The sequence below is a fragment of the Malus domestica genome, chromosome 04 (genome assembly GCF_042453785.1).
Source record: "Malus domestica chromosome 04, GDT2T_hap1".
In the NCBI taxonomy this organism is placed as follows: Eukaryota; Viridiplantae; Streptophyta; class Magnoliopsida; order Rosales; family Rosaceae; genus Malus; species Malus domestica.
In genome coordinates this window covers 1,461,361-1,480,767 of record NC_091664.1, presented here as the reverse complement: position 1 = coordinate 1,480,767, position 19,407 = coordinate 1,461,361, and the positions used below count along the sequence as shown (strand labels likewise).

The 19,407-nt window shown below is 35.9% G+C and overlaps 3 protein-coding genes across 9 annotated transcripts; all 3 read right to left on the bottom strand.

The window, feature by feature from the left end:
* Positions 1–422: 422 nt before the first annotated feature.
* Positions 423–2,814, bottom strand: LOC139187442 (pentatricopeptide repeat-containing protein At1g50270). The gene is made up of 2 exons (XM_070819829.1): positions 2,709–2,814; positions 423–2,612 (listed from the first exon to the last, which is right to left on the bottom strand). Exon 2 carries the CDS (start codon positions 2,516–2,518, stop codon positions 668–670), a length of 1,851 nt encoding a protein of 616 aa, XP_070675930.1. The 5' UTR covers positions 2,519–2,612; positions 2,709–2,814; the 3' UTR covers positions 423–667.
* A 777-nt stretch (positions 2,815–3,591) lies between these two features.
* LOC103443441 (uncharacterized) lies at positions 3,592–8,014 on the bottom strand. Of its 2 annotated transcripts, none has more exons than XM_008382288.4 (6): positions 7,568–8,014; positions 6,390–6,671; positions 6,218–6,296; positions 5,162–5,289; positions 4,303–4,543; positions 3,592–4,044 (listed from the first exon to the last, which is right to left on the bottom strand). In XM_008382288.4, exons 2-5 carry the CDS (start codon positions 6,639–6,641, stop codon positions 4,310–4,312), a joined length of 693 nt encoding a protein of 230 aa, XP_008380510.3. In that variant the 5' UTR covers positions 6,642–6,671; positions 7,568–8,014; the 3' UTR covers positions 3,592–4,044; positions 4,303–4,309. The 2 variants fall into 2 exon arrangements, with proteins under 2 accessions (XP_008380510.3, XP_070675936.1); XM_070819835.1 differs by having other exon boundaries at positions 6,402–6,671.
* Positions 8,015–8,991: 977 nt separating this feature from the next.
* Positions 8,992–17,405, bottom strand: LOC103443442 (uncharacterized). 6 transcript variants are annotated; one of them, XM_008382290.4, is made up of 16 exons: positions 16,936–17,405; positions 16,749–16,850; positions 16,594–16,660; positions 16,337–16,518; positions 15,898–16,152; positions 14,934–15,017; positions 14,789–14,836; positions 14,620–14,684; positions 13,865–13,913; positions 12,413–12,671; positions 11,744–11,865; positions 11,158–11,238; positions 10,967–11,041; positions 10,155–10,339; positions 9,901–10,051; positions 8,992–9,560 (listed from the first exon to the last, which is right to left on the bottom strand). In XM_008382290.4, the coding sequence occupies exons 1-16, from the start codon at positions 17,284–17,286 to the stop codon at positions 9,363–9,365; spliced, it is 2,274 nt and encodes a 757-aa protein (XP_008380512.1). In that variant the 5' UTR covers positions 17,287–17,405; the 3' UTR covers positions 8,992–9,362. The 6 variants fall into 6 exon arrangements, with proteins under 6 accessions (XP_008380512.1, XP_008380514.1, XP_070675927.1 ...); XM_008382292.4 differs by having other exon boundaries at positions 9,904–10,051; XM_070819826.1 differs by having other exon boundaries at positions 12,416–12,671.
* Between the last annotated feature and the right edge of the window lie 2,002 nt (positions 17,406–19,407).

Sequence of the window (19,407 nt, the reverse complement as noted above, 5' to 3'; positions counted from 1 at the left end):
AACAACATTTTTCTTCTCGTACAGGGGTGCAATTTGGGTTAGATCAACTCGGCGCTCATGCCAACTCGATTTCAAACCCAACCTAGCTAGTTAGAATAAAGTAAAAATCCTTCCAAATCTAAACTGACTTCAACACAATTATGTATTGGTTGGATCGGGTTGATGCTTTGCCCACCAATTTCAACTTAAACTCAACTGATTTCTAGCCCAAATTGCTTAAGGACATATTACTCGTCACATTTCTTATTATATAAGCTAGGTACAAGTTTGTGAGGGCTATACTTGAAGTTGTCGGGTTTTCATTTGAACAATGAATGATAATGTTGTTACATTTCTTTTGGTTAAAACTTTGGTATTGTTTTGTAATTTAATTTCAACTTTGCATAGTTGAAGCTCTAGAAATGTGTGCGACGCTATTTGGTGAATTTTAAACAGTTTTAACGTTATTTGGTTAAATTGAATATGAAACTACATGTATTCAAGCAATAGAATCATCTTAAATGGTCTTTAAAACCCGCAGCACCGCACATGCATTTTTGCTCCTTAATTACTAATCTTAATTAGTAATAGGGATTTTATCCTTGGTTTTCCTTTTCTTTTATCTTATCAAACTCGCACTGAATTTTGACTGCAATAAAAGTTCAAATCTGACCAGTGATCACCCTCGTCAACTTTCATCAATGTCAAACCCAAATAGGTTAGCATCTGGAACATAACCAGCCCGTTTCAGTTGGAAGAACATGTTGTCCAACATCACATATATATCATCCGATTCAGAATGCGATTCGTCGAATGCAGTAAACTCGAAAACTGCACCATTCACTTCGATCCAGCTACACCCCGTTATCTTCTCGACGCGTTTCCCTTTCATGAGCTTCCTTATGCCAGAAGCTGCTTCCCATTTATTCCATGTCGAATACAAGTTTGCCAGAAGTACATATCTTCCGCTATGATCGGACTGTAGCTTGATCAGATGATTTCCAACGAGTTCTCCTAGCTCGAAATTCTTATGAATCATACAGGCACCGAGCAGAGCTCCCCATACACCAGCTGAAGGCACCATTGGCATGTCCTCGATAACTTTTCGTGCTTCCTCCAAGTACCCAGCCCTTCCGAGTAAATCAACCATGCAACCATAGTGATCTACATTAGGCTCCAAATGAAAAACCTCCTTCATCGATCCAAAAAGCTTACATCCCTCGTCTACAAGACCTCCATGAGAACAAGCACTAAGAACAGCAATGAATGTAACTTCATTAGGCAGAACCGCACTCTGTAACATACGCGAGAAGAAGTTCAAAGCATCTAAAGCATTACCACCCATTGCCAAACCACTAATTACGGCGGTCCAAGCAAAGACGTCCTTGGTTGGCAACTTTCGGAAAATGGATAGACCTTCACCAAGGCACCCACATTTCGTGTACATATCTACTAATGCCGTTCCAAGTAATGAGTTCACTTGTATCTTATGCCTATATATATAGCCATGAACCGACCTACCTTGATCCAGTGCCCCTAAGTCAGCACAAGAGGTAAGCACACTCGTCAATGTAAATTGGTTAGGTTTAACATGTTCTGAATGCATGTATTTCAAAACTAGCAATGCATCTTTGTATCTCTTACACTGCACATAACCTGCTATCAAAGCACTCCAAGAAACTACATTTTTACTCGGCAATTCTTTAAAAACTTTACGAGCATCGTCATGGTAGCCGCACTTCATGTACATATCCAGTAGAGCGCTACCAACGTAGACGTCCCATTGTACTCTACCTGTTTCCACATAGAACCCATGAAGCCAGCGTCCGAACCAAAGATCGCCAGCCATTCCGGCAGCACAAAGAACACTAACAATCGTCACCTCATCGACTCTAATTCCCATCAATCTCATCTCCATAAAACACTTCATTGCTTCCACAGCCCGATCATTTTTGACATACCCGTCAATCAATGCAGTCCAAGAAATCACATCCTTCTGGGTACTTTCATCAAACACCTGGCAGGCAGACTCTAAGCACCCACAACCAGAAAACACAGATATCAACGAATTCTTCACAAATTGGTCAGAACTCAATCCAAACTTAACTATTTGAGCGTAAAACTGAAATGGGTTTTCGTTTTTCAACTTGGAAAATGACTTGAGAAGCAAAGGGAAGGTGTGCTTGTCCGGAGCAACGCCAGTCGTGCGCATTTTTGCGTAAAAAAGGAGTGACCTCTGAGGCTCTGAACTCGCAGAGAATGCTCTGATGATGGAGTTCCATAGGTGAGTGACGGGTGCTTCGATGCGGTCGACAAGTAGCGAAGCGTAGGCGAGATGGGTAGGCTGAGATGCTGCAATGGTAGTCACAAGTTGGTCGAGGAAGAAAGAGTTGTGTGAGAGGCCAGCGGTGACGAGGACGGAGTGAATTTGCTTCAAATGGTGAAGGGTCTTGTGTTTGTGAAACAGAGAGAGGAGGATGAAGATGCCGTCGTCGCCATGGAAAGGGTTGATCTTGCTGCTAATGCTGGTTCCCGACATTCAAATTTTCTCCCTCCCCAAACACCTTTGTTACTATGTTATTCAATTCATTCGATGCAGCCGAGAAAATTGAGTACTGTGTGAATATGAATACCTTTAAAAAAAAAAATTGTCCAAAAATAAGATAATTGTTGTGAAATCAATAGTATATGTGCAGTGTAATATAAAGTAAACAAGACATAATATTTACAAGGTTCGATAAGTGACTACGTCTTCGAGGCAACAGTAACATTCTCTCTTATTATCATATGGATATTACACAAGGCAATGGAAACAAGAGATTGCATATTTTCTTCTCTACTCCCTATTTGCATATTTGTGAGCTGATAAGCTTGTACATAAGAAAACTATATCTTCTCTGTTAAGGTCAAAAGATGTGAACGTAGACAACACAGCTTCAACATTTGTTGGCTAAAAAGAACCTCAACATTTGTTGACTGTTAAAAGACGGTGGGTGTTGCATAATTCTTCCTGTGAGTCATCCACTTTTATAACAAAAATAAAGAAAATATTTGAGATTGGTAAGTTATAACATTATAATACGGTCTATTTTTTATGTCTCTTATTTTCTCCTTAGAAATTTAAATTTTGTAACTTACCTCTCAAATACAGCGACCAGATTAAGATTTAGAGTGACCAAAAGGAATTTTAACCCAAGAAGGAAACGATGAAATTGAGGTTCCACCATAAAACCAATTGGCAATATGACGAGTAACCCAAGACCATATAAGCACATAGCAAACCTTGTCCCTCATCGTGGCGAATTTTCATGCCTACACGTGGACAACAACTGGGTGACGTAGAGCGCGTGTGGCCGTTGGACTTCACATGTGGACAACTTTGCTCTGATACCATGATGAAATTGAGATTCTACTATAAAACCAATTGGCAATATAAAAAGTAGCCCAAAACCATATAAGCACATAGCAAATCTTGTCCCTCACCGATGTGGGACAACTCTCAATAGGAAAGACCGGGCAGGGAAACCCAAAAAATCTCAAAATCATCGCTTCATAAACATGGAGTGAAAAGCTCGTAAAATATCCAATTTGGAGCGTAAGTGGCTAAAAGAGTGCGAAAATCATAACCTTGAAATTAATAAATCAGGCACAAGAACGAAACAAAAAATAATGGAAAAAAAAATAGCAGTGTCCAATTAGAATCCAATACAGAGACAGACTATTGTTCTTTCACAAACACAGCAAGAAGCAGCACTTCGTCGACAAAACATTTCCTTACTATTATGGTTCAGCACAGTGCTGCCTGCCGTCTGCTAACGGAATACCAAAAGAATAGGGTCATGAAGGAACTATTTCGACGAAGCCCGGCACCACAGTTTTGGCAAATGTGAGAGTTTCTGAACTTTACATATGCCTGAGCTAGTTAACCTGTAAATTCTAGAACGAGGCAGCCCCAATACAAGAAGAAGACCCATAGGAAATGACAAACCTAATAAGGTATAGGAAAAGCAATAGATATTGTGCAAGCTTCACCAAAATTGCCCTTTCCCTGTGATACCTATCCACCTGCATGAAACGGGGAGGAATCAATTAGCCATACTCGATGAAAATTAGGAGCGTCGATCAAGCATTTCCAACGAATAGGCAAATACAAACATGAAGGGGGAAGGGCTTTCCTCATTTTCTGCCTATGGTTTAACATAATTGCTCATAAAGAACCCTAAGTTTGAAAAATAAGGTTCGCCAAGTGTTTTACAACAAAATCATCTATTCGAAGTTAGAAGGTCAGAATAATAATCAGCCTCGTTAAAGAAAGAAATGTACCCTGCAATCATTTGGTAGGCAGGTATATCCTGATGGTGTCTTTCTTTCTAAGCCTTTTACGACAAGTTGGGCATTTGTGCTGAACTTTTATTGAGGCTTCAATACACATCTTGCAGAAGATGTGACCGCACTTTGTTGAGGTTTCTTCATTCAACGGGCCCAAGCATATTGGGCAGCTGAAGGAGGGTGTCTCTGGGGGTGGCGTGTTCTCAGCAAGTTCTGGAATAGACACTTCCTTTGTCTGCAGCAAAATTCACGGATTTAGCAATAAAACTTTGACAAACAATTAGCAACTTGATAAAGACTGAGAAGTTTATGAAACTCAAGAGTTTGTAACTATAATTATTGAACAACTCGCCAAGCTTTGTGTGGATTAAGTGGTCGCATGAAACCAATTAATCAAAAGTAGAATTTCTACAGAACCTGACTCTTTCTAACACTTTCTAGAGGCTATTTACCAACACTTTTTAACACCTTCCGCTTCAGTAAAATAGTGAATCATGAGGCCTTCTAACACTTTCTAGAGACTAATTATTTTGAAATTTACGTTAAGGATTGTGTTCATCACTGCAGTTTTAAAACTGAAGTACTTCCAAGCTTCTATCCAAAATTGATTTTTCCAAGGATATTTTCAGTACCATGCTCAAATTGATTAACAGAGCTCTAAACTTTATAAAAATATCCGTAAGTTTAGAGATATGTAGAAAACAACCTAAATACTAATACAAACAAAAAAAAAGGACAAAGGAAGATAGTGACACCAATGTAGACAACTTTTTTATGAGAATACCAATGGAAAAAGATTAAAAACATATAATCCCACATGAAAATATATCATGAAAGGAAACTGTCGTATCACCTTGTTTTCGTCATTGTCTTCCAAGCTAAAATGATGCTCCCAATTCAAAACTGCTTGATTTCGTAAAGTTCTTCTACGCTTGTGGCAATGAAGAGGAAGTAGAGGTACAGGTAATTGAGGAGGCACATCTGATGATTAATTATGAAAATGTAAGAGACTTCAAGTAATGGAGAAGTGCCCAAAAAAACTTCATAGAGTAACAGAGCAGAATAAAGCAAGGCTCAAGACCTCCTTTATTACACAAGTGTTTGTGTAAAGGATATGTCTTTTAAAAAATGGCACTAATGAATTAAAACTTCAACAGATAATCACAAGTATCAGATAAGGTTCAGGGTTTTGATGTAAACAATCACAAGAATCACTAAGTGCACTTTGAAATAATTACTTCAGATATTGATGAAAAGTAAATAGAACATGTGTGAACCAGCAGGGGAAAAAACTGCACACCCAAATTTAATTGCTTTCTATGTGGTGTTCATACAAACAATGATACAAGTTTTGGATAAGCATCTACAATGCACTAGAACACCCTTGTTGACGATCCTTTACTCATTTATGTTCCTAAATTTCATCTGTTCTGTACCCCATTCCATTTCAAAACTAGTGAACCATAAAGAAATCAAGATTAAGAGGGAAGGCCATGTTTTTTTATCCTTTCCTAGAGGCAAATGAATGAATGATGTCAAAAGAAACAAACTTGAGAAATTAGAACCTAAAGCATCAGAATGGAAAATAAGGTATACTGAATTGCTTAGATACAGAATAATGGCAGAGTAATGGATCTTAAAAAGCTTGCTCCATACATCAAAAACAACTTCAGTATACAGGAGTTTAGAGGAACTAACAGAAATTACTAATGTTTGAGGAAATCAGGTTGCCACAAAATCACAGGCAAACAAAGACGAGAAATTCATTGTTCAGAGCACAACAATTCTTGTTTATGGACAATACAACACACACATACAAAGGGATCTTCTAAACATTTCAAAAAATAATCAATTCTACTCAAATCAAACCATATAAAAGCATGATTTAAGAATACATTTGAAACCTAACCTGTATGGCCATTTTGCCTTTCAGAGTTTGTAGCAGACCCATCTCTCACCTCAAGGTTTCTCCTGGAGTTATTCTTGGCCTGATAGCAGGAAAAAGAATCAATAAGTATGCTCGTAAAGAAATCATGCAAGATATAAAGAAATGGATAATAGAAGAAATCCAAAACTCATACTTGAGCATATACCCTTGGGGAAATTATGACAACTTCATCATCGACAACCTCACAATCATTTGAAGCTTGTGCTTCTGACCGACCATATATTTCAACCTGAACTTGTTGACTATTGTCCCAAGAACATCTGGCATTTAGAACCATGTCCTCACAAGGAGCTGGATAGTTGAGGTCCACAATTAGTGGCATCTTCCCCCTTTGAGAATTCCTCATTTTCCCTTCTGTAGATTGCCCCAATGAGTGTGAGGCCATGCTTCTGCGGAAAGGGATTCGCGCTATGTGCTACACATACAAAGAACAGATAGGTGTGAGTAAAATGTGAGACGAGTCATGTAAGCAGCCACATCATAAAGTAAGACAACATGCTAAAAAAGTTCTAATAAGTGTAACGTGTTCCTTTATATATGGGAGACCATCAATGTGTAAATGATCATCAACCTACGGTCTCGACTTTTCAAATACATTTTCCACTTTGCAAATTCTAATCCAATCATCCAAATCAAACACAAAACCTGACAGACACCTACACCACCCAATGAAACGGAGCTACCTTAAAACAAAACCTCTTTCCAAAAACAGTGATTTACGATATCAGATTTCTACATAGACAGTTTCAAAGTATCTCTAGGAACCATGTTTACCGGGAAATCCATAACCAACTTAGGGTCACGACGTTAAAGAATCTTACTTTTGGGATAGATTGACTCCTGGCACCGCTAGGAATGCTTTCCGGTTCAATTGTACGCGAGAGAGGGGTTTTTCTCTTTAATTTGATTTATTTTCGATATAATAAACTCTCATTATTACAATACAAGATTCAATAGTATGCCTTTTTACAACAAAATTAGTCCATAAACCTAGTGCCACCAGAAATAAATCAACCCCTTATTGTTTCAGTGATTAAATCAATCGGGATTCCAACGCAAAACGATCCTTCCAATTCGATCAAACAATAGCAATACAATATCCACCTATATACACACACACATACATATATACATACATACATACAAAGTTCTAAACACATGTACAAGTTGTGTATGCAAATTGGAAAACTAAATACCCATGAATCAAAACAACAAAAAAAAACCCAAAACCCAGAAATCATCCATCAAGAATATCAAGATTCAACCCAAGAATATACTTCAAAAAAAATAAAAAATAAATAAAAATCGTACCTTTACCGGCGAGAGGAGCAGAACAACGAAAGGGGCAGAACAGAAATGTTCTTCTCACGCAACCAAATCGATTTATATAGACAGAGAAGCCGAAGCAGAAAAGGACAAGAACGGCGAGGAAAGGGGGACAAAATACAACAACGCCGAGAAAGTTCGATGTATCTCTCTTACTCTCTTTATTTTTTTTATTTTGTCTTTCCTTTTTGTTTCCGAATTTCTGCTTGTGCGATTGAGACAAATCAAGAAGCACTTTTATGTTAAGCGATTTCCTGGAAAATCCAATTCCGAATTGTTGTTGGCTTTTGTAGACAGAAAGACATTCAAGTCTGATGAGTGGTTTTTGCTTTCCTTTTTCTCTTCCGGAGTTTTTTTTTTGGAAAAAGTCAAATGCAGATGGGCCGAGTACGAATCGAGTTCGCGGTCGGTGAGTGTGAACCGGAGGTTGCTGTGATTTTTTTTTCTTTCTTTTTCTTTTAAGCGAATTACGACTTTAATAATTATATTTATTTATTTTAGTAATTTTTTTTATTGGAAGTTTTATTTTAGGGAGTTTTAACGAGACAATTCTGATACTTTTCATTTTAACGAAAAATGTCATTTTTACTTTTAAAAGTCACTTCTGATACTATACACTTACAGCTCCTTTTTGTCATTTTAATTAAAACTCAAAATTTTCAAGTATTTTTCATTAGTTTTCTGTTTATTTTATGATTACATTCCATCTAATTATTTTTGGATCTTGGACTATGTTTTTCATTCTACTAGGGGGGGGGGGTGTATATAGTATGCATATAATGAATATGGAATTTGAAAAAAAAAATATAAAAGAATGTATATAGTATGCAATATGAATGCGATAAAATTGAAAAAAAAAATATAGAAGTAAAAATAGTATTGTTGGAAAATTATTTTTTCTTTTCTTTTTAAACAATGATATTCTACTCCATGCGGGATTGAGTTAGGCCGCATTGAGTTAGGCTGCACAATGGGTCAATCACTAATTAGGTATCGAACTTAACACAAATGCAATACGTCGTTGAGCTAGACCACACAATGAGTCAGCCACTAAGTATAAAGCTCAACATAAATACAATACATTATTGCCATAATCGAAAAACAGCTTTTCTCATTCTATGGGTATGACTTAAAATTTTAGCCCGAGATAGATTTTAACCTTTTTTCGATAATCCTTCCCCATTCAATTTAAATAATGAAAAATATTTAAATAAAAGAAAGGTTATTATAGATAATGTTGAGTTTTGTATACCTAGAGATTTGCCAACCTTGATAAAAAGAGGGGTCAACAAACTTGTGTGGGACAAGACTACTTATGTACAAGGAAGGAGTCGATATTGTTGTTTGTACCACATTTACCGATTGTAGGAATGCATTTCTGCCAATTTGTCATATATCAACTTAAGAGGTTTTAACGAAAGATAACATTATATTGAGGCCGGCTTTGAAAGAAAATATATGTAGCAACATTGGAACAATCTAGATATCTCGTTTCATTGCACGAGTCTTGTCTTTGTAATTGTAACCAATTTTTCTCAATAATTTTGTGACTTTCGTACAGACAACACAGATCATTCTCACAAGATCTCGATGGCAGAGTAACCCAAACAAGCATTCAAGTAGCTGAACAAGAGAACCGATCCGCAGCTCGAGCGAACATTCTTACAAGTATCCTCTCAGAATTTCAATTGAACCTGAAGACTCTTCTTACGAGTGGTTGAGTTGCGGGCGCCAATGATGATTTAGAGGCATCATCTCTGAAAACTTCAATCAATTGGAGTCACTTCAAATGTCTCAACTTCTTCGTAGTATTTATAATGCTTTGGCTTATCTCCGGGTGTTCCAGTTTTAGTAATTTCTCAAGTTGAAGAGCGGCTTCAGGGAAGCAAACCTCCTCGATACAAGAAGCCGAGCAAAGACCAAAGATAACTTCATTGACGTCTTCTTCAAGCTGAAGGGAGAAGAGATGGCTAAACACCTGAAGAACAAAATTAAATTGCAGATCAGAAATACGTGAACACCATTCAAGCACATTATCATGTGGACAACCTAACAGGAATACGATTTACTGAAATTAACACTACATTATTAAACCGAGAGCCTTCAAGCCAATTTGATTTAGCAGAAAAACAACCAGCGCCAATCTTTTTTCACCATCCTAATCCTACAGAGTCGGACTGAATTTTTTTTCTTTTAATTCAAGTGAGTTGAAAAAGGACTTTTAAAGCCTACATGTATCGGTAGGACAAATCTACTGGATACAAGAGATGAGAGAATTTCTATATGAACAATAACGAAAATTAGTTTCCTATTCTTACCACCTTCATCCTCGAAATAACAGTGTCTTTAATGGCTTGTGACCGCGATACCAAATTAATAATAAATAGACCTTTCTCAGAAAGTGCATCCTTTACAGTCTGAAGAAATGATTCGTCCACGAAATCTGCTGCAGGACAGGTCATCCCAGAGCTGTAAATGACAAATGAAACTTATTAGAATTTGATGGCTTTAACATCAGATTGCCTTTTATATGGATACATTTACTTGCAAAATAGGTGCAGCCTGAATTCACCTTGAGTCTGCCGAATCCACATCAATAATAAGTATGTCAACCTTCGAAATCACCCTGCTTTCGAAATCACCATTGGAAGAAGTGTTGCATTGAGCATCCTTCTTGTCTTGAACAAGAGAAGTTTCATCAGAAGCAGCAGAATTTGCAATATTTCTAACAAACTGAATCCCATCAGCAACGTGCGCCTGATATGCCAAAATAAATCTAAGAAGTGATACATATTGAGTACAATACAACTTCAAGATATGAAGGATAACAAAGTATAATCTCATTTACAGGTTGTGTATATGTCCAGGAGCTATGTTTGCGTCTAATTGCTTTCTCAATGTGTATTCCAAAACAAAGAAACAAAAGAACACCAAACTTAAAGAGATATGTTTTTCCAATCTTTTGTCCATCTTAACTGATATGATTCTCTCCTCAATTGTCGTCAATTCGATTATGTCAGTGTTTTACTCTTACACACTATCACAAATATTGTACAGAGAATAATTTGAAACTGACATGCAAGTGAAGCGCTTTACACTAAACCATAAATTCGAGTCCAGCAATCAAGCATAAAGAAGCATACGAAATTTAAAAAAAAGGTGATCTCCACGCCCAAAAGATTTACTTCCCCACCCAGATTTTAATGGAAATTTACCCTTCTTGAAAATCACTAAAACAGACATATTATTAAAAACAAACTTCAAATGAAAATATAAAATAAAGAAATTAGCAGTGATTAGTTGAGCGTTGAGGGCAACAATGGGGAGGCGGGGGCGCGGGTGCCATAGTGTGTTCAAATAGAAGTATGATGTACAGTGAACTACCTGTAAGCAATCATCTTCAACAAAACCAAAGTATTCTTTTGCAAGTTTGAGGACTACAGGATCCAACTCCACCACCTGTACAAATAATAAGTGATTACTGCATTTGCACTAAATGAGTTTTATCACCAAAGATGATATCGAAACTCTGATTTTTTTTTTTCTTCTGGGAGATGGTTTAAGCGTAAAATTACCTCAGTGTGCACAAAGGGCAGACATCTGTTAAGGAACATAGGAAGTAAACCTGCTCCAAGACCAATTACAACTGCTTTAACCTGAGAATGCATATAGCAGTGTGAATGGGTACATTTAATAGATGAACATAAAAATTTGCCCTCATTAAACTAAAGCCTAACACCATGCATATATAAATGTTTCTACAGTCAGAACACGATTGACAATTTTCAATTTATGTTATAGAAAATAAAAACTTCATTTAAAAAAAATACTAAAACACAAAGAAAGTAAAACATGATCATCGGGCATGAGAAGACTAACTCTTTTCTTGGACTGGATTGAAGTTAAACAAAACTTTACTAATCCAAGATGAAAAATCACCATACTGTATGAGCTCCTCATTCAAATTACTCCTAAAGGTGACATTCTTAAAAGGGTGCTAAGGAGGAAAGGTGAAATTTTTAGAAGGGTGCTAAGGAGGAAATTAAAATAGCTTTTTTATTTAATCACATTTTGAATATAAAGCAACCAGAAGCCGATCCATTTTTTTTGCCACCAAGCAAGACCTTTTTACTGAAAGATAGTCAGAAATACAATGCTTACTGATTTTTGAGCTGATGCCATGCTTTCCAAATAAGAAGAGATCAACATTAATCCAGAAATAATCCCTGTATGGTAAGAACTAGCCAAATATCCATGATAGACCTTCAGCTGGTGGCTCGTTTCTTCAAATTAAAAATAACGAAATTATTCAAATTAAAAATAACGAAATTAAGTAAAACTGAATGAGGAAAATGCAAAGGATAAAATGGACACCAGCAGAAACAATAATATCTTCAATTAGGCTGATGGAACACGTTAGAGTTACAAAACTACAATGGGTAAAACAATGACAATAGAATAATTTGATAATTACAACTCCGTGTGTCAAGCCCACCAGTACCAGGTGCAATGATACTTTTAAAAGTTTCCAACATGCATGTATATTCACTATGCTATTTAGTTTTTGAGAAGAATTATACTATATTCTTTTGAACTTGAGGTAGGTTTTTCAGAAGGGTTTGTCAGAAGAAGTGAAAAATCATGCGGGTAGGTTTTTCCGAAGGTTTTGTTTAATCAGCATAAGGCTTTTTCATGTTCCACCAATAGACAATTAAGAAGATACTAATATTAGAGCAGATATAAATTTCATGATTGGAGCAAAACAAACCAGCAGGAGAGAAACTCAATTCAAATTATATTGGCAAAGACACAGATCAATAGATTCAATACCACCACTTCTTTTCTGGATTCCTTTTCTTTTAGATCTGGAAGATGAATTTGTCTTTTTTCTCTCTGTCTCACCAACAACTTTACTGTTAGATCCTTCCTCTGATAGAAGAGCTTCAGACTGAACCAAACCCTCACTTCTTTGGAAAACAAGGCGACGAAACGTCAAATCTCTGGATGGTAGAATGCGACTGATATCACCATCGACAGTTTCATAAATCACGTCCTCAACTATAATTGGGCCAGTTATTGTTGATGTGACCTGCAGATGCATGCAAGGGAAACATGTTTTCATTTACTAAAGGACATGAGAAGATTGGTATCCATCTCATACACAAAGGCTGATAAAGAATAGTGTGACATGAAGAAATTCATAATAAATTTCACAACATCCATTTTTCGGAACATCGACAATGGATCCAAACCTTATTTTGAAATAACTATTATAACCTTATAAGAATCGTATTATTGTATGCTTTAGGGGCAACCAGCAGTCAAAGTACGGGATCAGGAACGGAGCAAGCCTATAAAATTGGGGTGGGGTGGACCTTGGTACTGGGGACTAGTGGGTGGGCCTCAATTGGGGAGCGAATGGGCTAGGCCAAGGGTAACACCAAACTTGGAACTTTTTCTAAATGATCTCCGTTAGCCAGGCTTAGTGAGGGAAAGCCTTCTCAATGTTTCAATCACTTCGTGCCTGGATGGGATAGTTTAAACAAGTTTCTTCAGATAAGAAACACAAATTTGAGCAATTCAACTATGTAATTTAAGTTTTCCTTGCACCTCTGACTATGCTTTGTTGTTGCTTCCTATGTCCTACTTTATAGGGAACTTTGACTGGAGCTTATTCTGGGCAAGTTCTAGTTGTAAGAAGCTAAAGTATTGTGCCACGTTTATATGTTTGAACACTACTGTCCCCTTCAAGTCAGACATACTATGGAGTCCCAAAGCTCAAGCACCACCAAACTCAGGGCAATCACAGCCAAGTCAAAAAGTCAGACAAACTATGGAGTCCCAAAGCTCAAACACCACTAAACTCAGGATATAGGAGCATCGAAGGCTACTTCAGAGTTTAAAGCTACCACATAAATACGAGTCACTATCTTGCTATCTAGGGAACAAGCACCGTCAAGCCTAAAGGTACTTTAGACAGTCACAAAACCTTATGTAGGTGAAGGTGACTATAAGCTCTAGAAATTTAAGAAAACTACGTTAAATTCTGTGGAACTCTGTTAAACTATGCTTATATACTAAATTTAGACTATTTAGTAACACTTCAACTAGTATCTACATACTTCAACTGGTATCTACATATCAATTTATATTCCATTTGCATTATGAATAGAAGAAGAAGTAATGGCATTTGCTTAATAATTTCCACCAACCCTTTCCAATTGTAAACAAGTAAAATCAACGTCCTCGTAGTTAAAAAAAAAAAAAGAAAAGAAAAAAAACCTGGTGAACAATATCTCGTTGCTTGATCCCATCACTTGCCATCATGAATCTGCAAAAGCAACCAGCCAATACAAACGTATAAGAAACGAATAACTGCCTGAGCCATAGAGTACAGAGATATTATCATAAAATTTTGTATTGCAATACCACAGACCAGAGGGAACTGAAAACATAAAAGCAATTCGTTATTAATGTGTAAGTCATATTAGACAAGTCACAAAGTCAACAGTCAACACTACTGATGACATTGAGTCAGGACAGGACCAATTGTTCTTAGTTTTGTACTAAATTAAACGATTTAAAACTGACAACCTCTGTCTGAGTATAAGTATTGATAATTCTGAAATGGGGGTAACAGTGATCCTATAATAGCAGCTTCAAAAAAAAAACCTTAATATTTTTGCAGTTGGGACCCATATATCGGTGCTAATAATACTAGAAATGATCTTCGGCAGGTAATGAGTATTTGCATCATGACAACTTGGAAAACATCAAGGTACCAGAGTTCTATAATGTGCTTCAAAGTATAGTATTAGCATCCTTAGAATAGTGTCCTATGTTGGTTGCTCCAACAACTAATCTGTGGGGTATTTTATTGATAGGTGCACACAAGACAAAATCACAGCAAGAATAATGATGATAACTATGTTATTTTATCAGGTCATTTCATCTCCAAAAACTATACATATTACATAGATATATATTAAGTTGGCGTTCTGGAATATAAAACAAAAAGAAGTGATGCGAGTACATACGGAATCTGGGCTCCATTGTCATCTTTTCCAGGCGCCAATTGTTTAACCAAGGGAGATAAATCCTTCTGAAAGGGAGACCAAAATAAGATAGTAAATAACCATAATTAATAGGGTTAAACTGTCAGAATTGAGAAAGCCACATCAAAAGATTAAGACAAATAAGCATTACCTGAATGTCATCCATGCTGGCACTAACATGGCTGGCATCTAATAAAATCTTAATTCAACACATAAATCAGGTTTAGAATAGCAACAAAAAGAATAACCTCCAAAATGAGGACCACAAAGATATTATGACTTTGATGAAATTGTACCATTACTAGACGAGCTGCCTTAGAGCTTTCTACTACCATCCATTGTCCTTCTTCAGAGGAGAATAGCCATTCATGAGCCCGAGTCTGAAATATAAATTTACTTATTTATTTAACAGGAACTAATAGACAAATTAAGAATACAGAGAAAATATTAGATTGGAGATGAATTACACACGATATAATCGTAAAATTGTTATGATGTTCCCGTAGATTTGAGCCCCGTAAGCATATAAAATTAACTCTGTTTGTCAACTTCTTCCTCTCTATTCTTTTTTTCAATAAGACAACCATGACAACTAATAAGTGAAAGCGTGTTTCAATACACCTCTTAGCTAGCTTTGCTGCATGGTGGATTTCTTATCCACTATTTTGTAATTCTTGTTTTTATTTTAATAAAGTGTCATCGTTTCTTCTCAAAAAAAAAAACTTATAGCTACACATTTTCCCAAAATATGGCAGAACTCGATATGAATAGCCCACTGTACAAACAATCCTTAATGCACATCATACAATATCCTAAAACATTTATCTTAGTTACTGGAGACCTGAGAGAGCGAAAGAGATGTTTTCATGGAGATATGTCTCTTAATTTCTTAACAAACCAGGCAAGGTGATGGATGAAAGATAGACCCAATGTTGAATACTTGGATGGCACAATGCTACAGCCAACTGAAAGCAAGATGCATTGCCAGAATAACAAGCAAGTAACGGTCAGGACTAGTATCAACTGTGGTTTCATGAGACAAACCTATTTCATAAAAGTCAGGTAACATTATACATGCAGCATATGTAATTTGACAAGTTATGATGCTTCCATTTTGCATTTCCATTAAAGGGTTGCAGAAAACTTGGGTCAAAATAACTCTATTTGGATCAAAATTTTCATTACATTTATGCGTGTAAGTGTACTATGATACAATACAGTGCAAATGTGCAATAACCAGAGAAGTTCACAAATACAAACCTTAGGCACAATAAAAACCCCACAATGATACGCAAATGGACCAGATGAATCCTGAGCATCAAGAACTACAGCTCTGTAACTGAAACGGGATCCACCGCCCAAATTAAGCTGAAAACGACTGCCTGGGGAAAGCTTAGTCAAATCCCCTCTAGCTCCAAGATTTAACTCTTCAAGAGAGTACAGTACATCCGAACCAAGGGAGTATTCTCTACGAATTTGGTTCTCCTTATCAACAGCTTCAAGAAGTCCAGAAGCCTAATCCACAACAAAAAGCTTCTGTCAATCTTTCGAGAAAATAGATTACCAATTTATGAAACCAAGCTTACACCATAAAAGAAAGATTGGAAATTGCAATCCCTACCACCAACTAGTTATTCAGTTGTAACCCTTATTGTGCAAGAATTATGGGTAAATAAGGCATGTAGGTTGGGTATTTTACCTGACTTCCCCTACAAGCAAAAGAAGACTTATTGAAAGATGTTGTGACATCCTGCAACACGCTGGAAACCTCTTTCTCAGCAACCACCATATATGCTTGAAGGCTTGGCTTACTAGACGGTTTCTGAGGTATGGCATGAACACCCATTTTCCACCCAAACCGGTACTTCGAGAAAAGCAAAGCTGGAGTTACAGTACCACAAGATAATTAAGAGTTAAGAATTTTACTTAAATATACCTAAAGCAATTAAGTAATACCTAGAACATGTGACTCTGCCAGTGTAAGGCAAACAAATTTCCCCCCACACTTCAAAACTCTTCTCACCTGGAAAATACCAATACAATGCCACTCAACAAACAATTTCCGATTACGAATGAAACTAAATTATTGACAACATAAAATTAAAAGGAACCTCTGATAAATACTGATCCCCAAGCTTAGGCCCCATCTCTGGCTCCATTAAGGCATCCAGTCCACCTTTGTCAACTACAACATCAAATGCCTCCTCCGAAAACTGTAAATTTCGCAACAATAATCCGATAATTCAAATCATTTGATGCCGATTGAGTTAAAAAGAGTTAAAATTGCGTGAGGATTACCTGCATGGCGGTCATGTCCATGACGCGCCAGCGCATGTCGGGGCGGTGGCGAACATTGCGGCGGAGGCAGTCGGAAATGGCGACCTTGGAGAAGTCAATGTTGGTGATGGAAGTGAAGCCGGCGTCGTAGAGGTGTTCGGAGAGGCGGGAGCTGCCGCAGCCGGGGATGAGAATTTGGGGTTGGGGAGGGAGGTGGGAGAGCAAAGGATCTCTGAGCTCGGACCACTCGGCGTACCACTCGAAGGAGTCGTCGGTGCCGCGGATGGTGAAGAACTTGTCCCAGTTCTCTTTGCTGGTGAAGTCTCCTAGGGTTCCGAGTAGCTCTGCTAACTGCTCCTCCTTCTTCCCCATTTTTGCGGCGTCTCTCTCTGCTCTGTCTGGGTTTATATGGGGTTTGGTTCGTAGAGTATAAGATTTTAATCCAAGATTTTAATCCAAGTATAAGATTTTAATCCAAGTTCCACAATCATAAATTTACATGTCAATTACATAAACTTTTTAAATAAAAATTAATAATTGATTTAGAATTTTAATACTCACAACTTTATTAAACTTCTAACTAATTTTCAATTGAAAAAATTTCCAAAATAAATAAAAAATTAGAATAAGTTTGTATCCATTCACTTTTTATAAAATGTTTTCAATTTTTTTTATCTTTTACGCACCCATTCATGTAATTTTTTTTCAAGTTTTAATCTGAAAATGTACCCATTCTTAAATATATCAATTTGTTATATGTAAAATGTACCATTTTTTTATATAAAATCTATTCAATTTTTCTCTAATCTATTTTTAAACTTATATGGGTACATTCTTTTCTTTTGATTTGAGAATGTATCCATATCAAGTTTAATCAAACATATTTACTAATGTTATTAACCCTAATATCTATTACTTTTTTGTGTGGTTTTGAAGAATGTACCCATGTTTTGGTACAATAATGTTTTTGTTAATTTTGATTAATGTAACCATGTTTATATATATAAGTGTTATTAACACTTCAAAAATCTCATTCTACACTCCTCACAAGTGTATTTTTCTTTTCAAATATAGAAAGTTTGGAGTGTAGAATGAGATTTTTGGAGTGCCAATAACAATTCTCTCTATACACACACAAAAGTATAATTTATATTTTAATATTTTTAATCCCACAAATTATGGATTTTTATATAAAATTTTATTAATATAAACGACTATAAATTTCAATTTTTAATTTAAAAAATATAGTAACATACATAGAAATAAATGATCACATTAATTTTAGGGACTTCGATCAAAAATTAAAAACCAATAAGGCTTCAATAAAAAAATATTGATAGCTAATGACCATATCCAAAATCTCCCTATAATAAAACTCAAATTTGGTTCTACTTATTCCAACTTGCTCTAACTCTTGGGACAAATATAGTGCTAGAAAAAAGTCCAAAAAATCATGAACCAAACCAAAAAAATCCAGATCCTAGACCAAAAAAGCTCCAACCCAAAAATTCCCAGAATTTTCGAGATGAAATACCAAATCGATCCTGAAATTTCGGTACGAGATTCGGTATTGTCTACTCAATCTTTTGGTAATCCCATATCAAACCGAAAATAAATAATATATAACATATATGTATATATACATATATATATATATATATATGTATAATTATACATTTGAATTGTTGCTAACTACTAGTAGCAATATAATTGGTGTGGTCTACATGTAGTAACTATAGCCCCTTATCCCCACATCTGTTGGTACGAACCTCCTACAAATGTGTCTAATTCTTCAACACGAAATCAAAAAATTGTATTGTTAGTTTTCAAACATATTAGGTTTGTAACTTTTTTTTTTGCTTTTGGGTTTGTTACTTATTTTATTTTGGTTGCATGTTAATTTAATTTGGTATGTATGATTGCTATTTCATTTTGTATGAAATTTGGGAATACCAAACCATCTTGAAATACCGAAAATTGGGAATATTGAATTTTTGGTTTGGGATTGGCCTTCAAATTCTCGTCCCGAAAATTTTCGGTTTGGAATTCGGGATCCCATTTTCAGTTTGGGATCCCGTACCGAACCATCCCTAGACAAATATGAGTTAAAACTCAAAACTCATTTCTAAGGCAAATTTAGCTCAGGATTCCCCTAGATTAGTGGGGCTGGGCCACTATATATGTATTTTTTTTAAATTTTATATTTATAAATTAATTGAATCCAACGGTTAAGATCTAATTTGATCAAATTCAACAATAAAAAAAAATATCTAACTGTCCAAATTTAAATCCAACAGCTAAAGTAATTAAAAATTTATTTTATGTATTTCGTATTCTTTCATAGTGTTCAACGGGTTTCATGGTGTTGATTTAGTGATTTTTCAATATTTATTGGAATCTAAATATTTGTAGATTAACTTAGGATAATCTACATAATTTTTTTTTTAAAGTTACTTTAAGAAGGAAATTATCTTAAATTCATTATTTAATAAT